Source organism: Periplaneta americana, chromosome 17 (assembly GCF_040183065.1).
Source record: "Periplaneta americana isolate PAMFEO1 chromosome 17, P.americana_PAMFEO1_priV1, whole genome shotgun sequence".
NCBI lineage: Eukaryota > Metazoa > Arthropoda > Insecta > Blattodea > Blattidae > Periplaneta > Periplaneta americana.
The window spans coordinates 34,164,203-34,174,527 of NC_091133.1; the positions used below are offsets into that span (position 1 = coordinate 34,164,203).

At 33.9% G+C, this 10,325-nt stretch overlaps 1 protein-coding gene across 3 annotated transcripts in view; it reads right to left on the reverse strand.

Annotated features, from left to right (window-relative positions):
- mIF2 (mitochondrial translation initiation factor 2) overlaps positions 1–9,987 on the reverse strand; it is a 104,623-nt gene extending 94,636 nt beyond the window's left edge. The window contains exon 1 of one of the 3 annotated variants that reach the window (XM_069816202.1): positions 9,369–9,987. In XM_069816202.1, coding sequence (XP_069672303.1) covers positions 9,369–9,406 — 38 coding nt within the window. In that variant the 5' untranslated portion in view covers positions 9,407–9,987. The remainder of the gene's footprint in view (positions 1–9,368) is intronic. The other 2 variants (XM_069816205.1, XM_069816203.1) reach the window with 2 other exon arrangements.
- Positions 9,988–10,325: the final 338 nt, after the last annotated feature.

The following is a 10,325-nucleotide window of genomic DNA, read 5'->3' on the forward strand; positions in this document are numbered from 1 at the left end:
TTGACATAGGAGAAGGGTGAGTAATTGATTGTATGGAAGAATTGGGCAAGTGTTTACTGGATTTTCTGAACCATATTTATGTTAAAAGACAGCAGGCAGAGGCATTTAAATGTGCTCGGGAAGAAGTTGCAATAAATGAAGCGATCATACAAATTGACATCTTGGAAAATTACACCTGCAAAGAGCAAAATGAGATTCAGGCAGCTCATTGGAGCAATAAGCATGTCTCAATATTTACTGCTGTTGCCTGGTTTAGACAGTAAGGTGACAGGGAAGTTCAGAAGAAATTCTTTGCATTAGTGTCAGATTATGTAGCACATGACAAATATGCAGTGGATGCTTGTCTACGAAAAGTGTTTTCGGAAATTTTGGTGATTCTTCCGAACGGTGAAGTGGTAAAAATATTTTCAGATGAAGCAGCGAGTCATTTTAAACAGAAGTATACATTGAGCAATGTGACATTGCTTACTCGCATATTTGGATTTAACATACAATGGAATTTCTTTCAGTCATATCATGGCATAGGGGCCATGGATGGGATTGGAGGCCAAGTAAAAAGGATGGCATGGATGGCTGTGAAACCGGGGAAGAAGATACAAAGCGCTACAGAATTTTGTAACATTGTGAGCATAAACTGTCTTGTAAACAGCATAAACTGTCTTATGAACAATCAGTGCGAAAGATTCACAGGTTCTGTGTGTGAAAAGGAACTAAAGTTTGTTCAGATAAGTGACATACTGCCAATGTTTCTGCAGTACATACTTGTTAGACTAAATGAGTGAGTCAACGAGTGCCGTGGAGTGCTTCTACATGTTTAATTCCAATGGTTCAAATTCAATCTAAAAGTAGAACTCAACAGTCTGACAGTCTTCATAAATGAATTCTAATCATAGGCATGGGAAATATGAACTGTGATCTGCTTCACCTGATCATAATCGATAAGGATGTCAGTGCCAGATTGTTAGGGACGCACTTGGATAACATAACATACTATCTTACGCTGGGGGGTTTGATGCCGTATAAAGTGATAAGCGCTGCCAAGGTTGCTGTGACACTCTTATAGTCCTAAAATTAATCACCAAATGCTTATGGCTGGTATATACAGTATTTAAACACAGAGAAAGAACTATAGGCCTATAGTTATTAAGTAGGCCTATGTAATACTTGTATCTGCATCATTTTGTGTCATGTAAGATGCATGGTTAAGTGAACTAATTTTTGTATTCCGGAAAACATATTATCCATTTAAATTAATCATTATGTTAATTTACTACTTATCAAGTTTCATATTATTTTGTACTATTTACGGTTCCATAAGTGCAATTTTATTTAAAAATTCAGAGATGTAAGTCCATTACAGAATGAAGTCAGTAACACATAACTCCATTACTAACCGCGGTTTGGAGGCCGTGTTTAACTTAAACTGAAGATTACAATTTCCTTTCCAAACAATATTTTGCAAAATTGTATCAGGAATGACATTTCAGAAAAAATCTGTGAAGAACTATGTTCACCTGAAGAGAGAGTTGACATTTATGTCAGTCAGTTACACACACTTTGGACGTAAATAAATAGTATACTTTTCCTATTAAATACTTTATTATTATATGTATCTTAAGTGTACACTTTCCTCTATCAAATCCTGCAGTGACACAGTCTAATTTCAATCCATTACACAATTTAGGCAGACATTTTGCTGTCAAAGTGTACTGTAAATGTCAGTCAGTTATACGTGGAATTGCTCTAGAATAAAGAATTAAAGTTAGATCGGATTCTCGGATATCGATTTTAAGTCAAAGATATCACTTGAACTTTCCATGTGTAGTTCCACCTATCCTTACCTATGATATAAAAATTGATAAATTTAAAAATACGATGGAAAGGTATGATGTCATTGATGACATCAGAAAGTAGTTATAATAGTTATATACCACCATATGGTGCTGCATGTTGGGATCCTTACAGATTAGAACATATTAAGACACTGCAAAAGATTAAAAAACGGGCTCTCAAGTGTTGTCGGAAAAATTCACCATTAAAATGGGACACACTCACGGACAGGAGAACGTGAATTCGATTATGCGCACTGTTCAAAACATACAGAGGTGAGCCTGCCTGGAGAGAAATAAAAAATAGGTTGCAACCGCCAAATTACTCTTCAAGGAACGACCACTCATATAAATTGAGGGAAAGAAGACAGAGGACGGACACTGGAAAGTTTTCTTTTCTCAATCGTACTATCAGGGACTGGAATGCTTTACCTGCAGACTTAGTAAAGGCTTTACCAACAACCAAAAAGTATTTAAAAATAGGCTTAAGGACTTTACTAATAGACCATAATTATACACAGTATGTAAAGGATGTAAATGATATTTTGTTATTGAAGTGTTGTATCAGTGAAGAATTATGTTGTGTCAGTGAAGTGTGTTGTGTCAGTGAAACGTGTTCCTGTCAGGGAAGCTTTATAGTTTATAGTGGCAGTGCAAAGTATTTGACCAGTGAAATGTTTTTGAAGTGGTAGTGAAATCAGGATAGAATCAGTGAAATGTGTCGTAGTTCCAGTGCAGTGAGTGAGTTGACAGCGAAATGAGTGTAATGTGGAAAGGTACTTGTGCAGATATGAACATATCATACTCGTGGCTTTTAGTTCGAACTTAGATTTAAGATACAAATTAGAATTATTTTAAATGTTATTTTAAGTGATAGTGCTTAATTTAATTTAGGATATTCCCTATTATTATTATTATTATTATTATTATTGTTAGTATTAATTATTGGTATTATTATTAAGTGTATTTGTAATTAACAAATTTATTATTGTCATTATTGAGTGTAATTAGTTACCACTGCCACCGGGTATACACCCATTGCAGTGTGAATACATACATACATGTTTTTTTTAATTCGCGATTTTTGTTATATATTAAAGAGTTAATGCGATTAAATTGTGTATATAATATTTAGTACTCATCATTCTGTTTTATTCATCATTCACTTCGACTATTCGAGTAGTATAAGCTTTTGAACTTAATTTCTACTTGCCATATCTTCGGTACACTTTGGTAAGTTTTGTAAGAAACACATACTCGTACGGTAACTATGCTTAAGTTACTTTCACTACTAGTTATTAGTAAAGAAATTTCATGAAGGCAACAATATATAAGAACGGTGTTCTGCAAAAGTGTAGATTTACACTCTTCAAACCAAGTATTTTTTGACGATCATTTGTGAGTTTTAACTTTCAATTGGTTTTCACAATGCACACAATTCTTTGGTTCTTCTGATTAAAGTAAATTTCATTCTCTACAAAACTGAATACTTTTTTCTACACTTTCTAGTGACAATATAATATCTATCCACGTTAAAGTCTGCCGTATATTTTCTCGCACTGCACTATACTACTACCACTGGTTTCCATACTTGAACCGATAACAGTGTTACATTCTCTACAAATCTGAACACTTTTTTTACACTTTCTAGTGACGATATAATATCTATCTTCGTTAAAGTCTGTCTATATTTTCCTCACGTTGAACTATTATAGGCCTACTGGCATTGGCTTCCACAGTTGAACTAATGTTTGCTACTAAGTAGTACGAATTTAGGGTACGGCCACATGAGCTACATTTGTAGCAGGTTTTCTGCTACAAATGTAGCTGCCGCAACTGTAGCAAAATGGGTGGCCACACAGGTGCGACAATTACTGCTCAGTTTCTCCATTAAATGTCGCTACGTGTGGCCACATGACATGTCACACTAGCGATATTTGTAGCTAGTTCTTTTCCATTTCGCAGCACTCAGCACTGCTCTTTAAAAGATCTCCTTCTTCACCTCCTTTCTCCTTAACTCTACTTCCATTTTTACGACATATCTTAGGACTGTACCTTATTTCGGTCACACACAATTTTAATGCTTATGAGAAGAAAATTTATAGCAGTGTCATAAAGTTAACTTTTATTCCTGTGTCGAATTTACAACAGCCAATATTGTTCGTCAGTAACAATCGAAAGTACAGTGTGGATGAAGGGTTTGCTGAAAGGCTGTGGTGGTTCTGTAGAAGAGTCATGGGGTTTATAACAGATTAGAGATGCTCTCCAGTCAATACATGAATTTCTAAAGCATTTAAGGAGTTTTAAACATAACCCATATTCCCTAAAACACAACTCAAAGAGGAAATGTGTTTGTAAAATATTTGAGAGATCTATTTTGTAAAAGAATTGTGTTTTTTTTTTTACCAAATGAAGTCACTGTGAAGGTTTACTGGAACGCTATTGTAAACATTTTATTATTGAAGGATACCTTTGGTCGAAAATGAAAGAAAAAAAAATGTGTACTCTCAAACAATGATATTTTGAAAACAGTACAAGTAAACACATCTATTAGAAAAGTTCTCTTTTTTTGGTTTTGCAAAATGCTTATTGGACGCTGCGACAAATTAAACTTGACCCTTACATCCAAAAATACAACTCAAAGTGGAAATGTATTTATAACACAATAATATTTATAAACAATACTGATTTGTGAGGTCTGTCCTGCAAAAGTTTTCAATTTGTTTTTGTTTTTGATAATATTGTTGCTCTTATTATAATAATTGTTGATAATAATATAATTATGATGATAGAGAAGAATTGTACGGTTTTTTTTACCATGAAGGGTTTGCTTGAATGCTTTTATATGGGTCATTCTCATGAAACCCGTCACTTTTGGAACCCAAAAATGGCAACAACTGAAATTGTAAGGAGAGGTGTGAAAGATAAGTCAGGTGTGTTAGTGGCCATGTCTAAATCTTCGTGTACTACGAGAAATAAAACAAAATCAATTTTCAGATTCCACGGTGTTCACTGCATCTCCACGGTGTCTACAGTTTTAATCCGTGGATTATTCCTATGGCTCGGTAAAGGAAATTTGATTTACAAACCGACTTGAAATCAATACTGAAAATAAATAAGTCACAAATTTTATTATTCATAATAATATTAACTGATTGTTATTAGAAATAATGCAATTGAGCCATGTTACAAAATGAAATAGGTATTTATGTTCGCTTGCAAACATTTTTGATTAATAATGTGAATTATCGTTAACAGTGGTAAGAGTATTAATTTATATGTTTATAAATAATAATACCATATTGGATTACACTTTTTTACTTGGTTATTTAACGACGCTACATAAACTACTCGGTTATTTAGCGTCGATGGAATTGGTGATAGAGAGATGGTATTTGGCTGGATGAGACCAGGGATTCGCCATAGATTATCTGACAGTCACCTTACGGTTGACGAAACCTCGAAAAAAACCCAACCAGGTAATCAGTCCAAGCAGGAATCGAACCCAAGCCCGAGCGAAACTCCAGATCGTCAGGCAAGCGCCTCAGCCGACCGAGCTACACCGGTGACTGATTTCACTTATTTCATGAAGATAATGAAATAGAAATAAGAAATGATTTACGGTTATAGTAATACAGTAACAATAATCATAAATATTTTACCTTTGATTCTGATTCTTTTATAAGTACATACACTTCTATACAAGACACAAAAGAAAATTTTCAATGACTCATACCACATTGAAATTTACACATATAACTCAATTCATTGAAAATTAACAAATTTTTATTTTCTTCACACCACTATACTCATGTGTCTTTATTGTATCACGTGATGCTCGTATTCCAAACTGTGGCTACTCTTGTGTCTATAGGAATTATTCTGGCAAAAGCTGTGCGAGAAACTACTCTCTTACAGTGATGCAGCATTTTATATGTCTTAATTGTTTTGCCACTTATGATGCGTCTTACTAATTGTTTACTTTTATATTCTACAGAAGAAAATGATTTTAATTGCTGTTCTAGCAACTCTCCAAGGATCAGTTTCTTCTTTATGTCAGAAGGAACTGGACGCCCTCTTAGCAAAGTATGAACTGCAGTGCGCGAGGTTTGCTTTTTTTGTCTCTGTGATACGAGATGGAGTATAGCATAGGCCTATTTCATTTTTTTTTTACACGTGAAAAAGCTTTTTCAATTTTTCTGTTAAATGTTTAAGCTTAATGTTTCGGCTTTTAGTTTTCGAATAATTTCACTACTTTTTATCAGCAGGAGAGCTTTTTATATCCTTTCCCAAATTACTATGATTACATTGTTGAATATATTTGTTCCTAATTTTCGTGCAGTATTCTCTCATCTATTCTCTTCATTTTTCCTTCACTCTCTTAATTCTCTATTAGTCGTGGCCAAAACTGTCTTAATTTTTCCTTCCTTCTTCCTCTCAGCCCATATCTTACTCTCCGCCGCTATGTAAGCAGTGTGCTTTTCAGGATCTGCTTCCATCGTTAAACACTCTGGTTCTATTTTCCTTGCAAGTTGCACGTTTCGACTTCTTACTTTCATAAATTTCTGTCTTTAAGCTTATTTTTCTTGTTCTTCCCTTATTCTCGTATTTTTTCCGTCCTCTAGTCAGTTCACCACCACTCATCGTGTAATACAGATACATGATACAGTCGCAATATTGTATCCATATAGAACTATGTAGAAACCGTATTTTCCAGCTACATCATAAACATCACATCAATAATAATTATCATGACCTGTGAACTAAATATCCCGTTCTAAATAAATGCACGGTGTTTACAGCCATGGTGTCCACATTTCAGACTTCGCGCTGGTGTGTTCTGATTACTTTTAAGCATATTAATTTTTCCGATCATATTTCATAAATAGCCTATGAAGTCATTACTTACCCAGCACTTGGTAATTCCTTTTTGCGTAGATGAGCTGGCACTTTATCCACGGTGTCCACTTAAAAAATGAACACTTGCTATTCAATGCTGTTTTTGAACTTGATACGCAAGTGCAGATTTTTTTTATGTCTGAGAAAGCACTGGCAATTCACCGTCTTTATCTCCCGAATGTTCTGGAAGCACCACATTGAACTTCTCTTTTAAAGTGGCAAATTCAAAGCGAAGAATCATCCGTTCCATGGCAAAGCCAAAAACTCGTGGACAAAAACTACACCACTTCTGTAGTAACATTGGGCACTTTTATAAAACTGTTGTCTATGGGATGTTTACTTCCTTTAACGCACTTTTCAATACAATGTGTTTGTTTCCATTTGGATTGATAGTTTAAAGGTGGTATTCATTGAAATTTATATTCTGTAGTGCGGGACATCCATGGTGTCCACATATTTGGGTATTCCAAACTATGCATGGCAGTAAGAAGATGTAATATCGACCTAAGTTTAGGGTGGATAACTAGGTGTAATAGTGCTGTATTCTTTACACAGGAGACATTTTTCAAGTTAAAAGATATAAAGAAATCTATGCAGGGGAAAGAAATGTGATGGGTTTCGTGAGAATGACCCATATACATTGTATTATTGAAGAATTCTTTATGTCGAAATTGAAAGAATAAAAATGTATGTAGGCCTACTTTTAAACAAAGATATTTTGAAGAGACTTAAAACATGGGGCAATATACAAAAGGAAGCAATATTTATTGGCACCATATTGTTAGTAACAAATATGTCATATTTATTGGCACTCTCGTTATAAATCTGTCATGATAACTTAATAATAATTTCCCATTTCTCTCTACTTCACTCCCTCATAAACACAAGTAGATTCTGTTGTTATGACTACTTATACATACTGGGAATTTCAACTATCAGAAAAACGCGTTTTCCTTCAAATTTGAGAATGCCTTTCTTCCATTGTACATTTTATGCAAGAGAAAACAGAGTTTATGTTCTCTTAAACATGATAGATCACGTTTCTCAGATTATTCCTAAATTTCGGAGGAGGGGGAAACTGAAAGGAGAATCTTAGGATATGTTACAGTCTCAGTGTCTCTCAAAGTTTTTTGACAAACAAAAGATAAGATAAGTGGGGTGGTACAAATTGCAATATCTTATAGCTAATTCGAGAGACAAATTTCACTCCACTCATCAATGTCACTTGTTTTATTTTTGAATACATTAGGCCTAAATAAAATGCCAAGGTGTTGTATACCTGGCTGGAAATTCAATAACCAGAAGGGAACTTATTGGCGATATTTACTTTTTCTTCTGGTGAAGTAACAAAAGCCAGGAGTAAGGTTAAGAAAATAGTATTTAAAATTAGCTTATGCATGTATCCACACGCATTTGTAAATTGACATTACACTACATTATTGTAATTCTCTACTGTAAAATGAATAACTTTGATTTGTTATTTCACTGTTTTTAAAGTCTTACATGACATTTGATTTTCGCTTTCTATTTTACTGCTAAAAAATTAAAGCATGGCCATTCATTTTAGATGGTTGTTTGTAGGCTACTTTTATTACAATTTTTGTTTGTTTGTTTGTTTTTTTTTTTTTTTGCATGATATGTATTCTTTATTGTCAGTTAGGAGATAAAGTCTTTTGACTTGTATATTCTTTGACTCTCTGAGTCTCCTTTGGGATATACTAAAGCGGAAATAAATATATGGTGAATGTAGAGTATCCAACGCCCACTGAACGAATATTTCACTTTTATCAATGCCAATGTTGCGCTATAATCGCATATGCAAGGTAGGCTATAACAAAAACCTAAACTAACCAAACCTAACCTGTCAAAGAAGCAACAAGTTATACTAAATATGTGTAAAATTGGCCTATGTCTCTATAGTGGGCGGGACATAAGTAACATTGACCTATTATTATTATAATTATTCGTTGTTTCTAAAATTCATTTTCCCAAATGAAGGATTATTATTATGTGTGGATAGTCTACTGAGAGGGAATTTTTGTAGAATAACCTTACAGCATATTTAAAAAACTTGAAAGTTTTTCGTTGAATAAAGAGACACATGAATATTACTTAATTAATGACTTTATCGCTGATCATTGCTTATTATTATTATTATTATTATTATTATTATTATTATTATTATTATTATGAAATCAGTTACGACGTGTCGTCCCACACAAAATCACCCGTTTATTCACCACAGTTGGAATTTAATAATACACCGTTTCTATGAAATTACCGCAATTGAAATATTTAGGCCTATATTTGCATAAAATGATCGCTATACTTCAGAATACCGAAATTTTCCCGGTTAGATAAATAAGTAGACCTACAAAAAAAAAAAAAAAAAATGAGATACCCCCTTGCACAAAAAATAAACAATTCGATAATGAAATAACGACATACGTGGTATTCTGAAGTCATTCCAAATGTGTTTTAAATACATTTGATCTTAATCTTCGAAATAGCCAATCGTCACATATTATAATCTTGTAAATCCAAATAAATTTATTCATGTTAGGTTATGTCTCCGGGTCTTAGAAGGTAGTTGCAAAAATAGGCCTATTCATGCAACTAATAGTTACAAAGTTAGTATACCTTCGTAAAACATTTAATCTGATGAAAGAAGCAGCCATATTTCATTCAAAGTGCTTCAATGAACAGAATTCCTTTTGCATATTCGTTGTCGACAACAATCAACACAATGCAAACACATTCCAATCCATAACAGCCATCATAATCAGTATTGCCAACACCAATTCATGGAACGCAACCAAGAAGCAGTGCCGGATTCCTCCATTAGGCCCGTAACACACCGCGGTTATTTAGTAAGTCTATGCATAGCCCTCTCCGATCCCATACTCTAGAGCATAATAATGCTGTATAGGAGCGGGCTATGGTCTATGTAACACACTTGCAGAGTTTTCTCCAGCGAGAAATGTGTTGCGAGAAAATTAAAAAATTGATAACATGGATTCAAATGGACGTCCACACACTGGAAGAGATTCTCGCTCGAGGCAAAAACCTCGCGCGAGTTTCTCGCTGGAATCGGTAGCTGAGCGAATTTTCTTGACACATTTATCAAAGATGTTTGACATTTATACTCTTTATGACGATTGAATGTAGAAAAATATATCACAGGTGGCGATGAATTGTATTGTTTTTATTTGAAAATGAGGAAAGATGGCTGATAATTGCAGTCAGAAACTTATCGAACTTGTACGATGTCACCCGTAAGCCTATTTATATGATACACGGGATGAAAACTATAAAAACTTAAAGAAGAAATCTGGAGATTATCTGAAAATAAATAGGGCTATATTTTATTTTGATGAGATTTAATAGTATTAATTAAACATTTGAAATAATGTATCTATATGTCATACAGTTTACATAATTTTAATCACAACATAGCAAAGGATCCTTTATCATATCATGAATGGCAAAAAACTGTGGTCCATTGAACCTGAAATAACGCCTAAACGTATCATCATTCAAATCGAAACCAGTGTCCAAAACTCGCCCTTATTTTCGTAAGATACAATGTGATTTTCA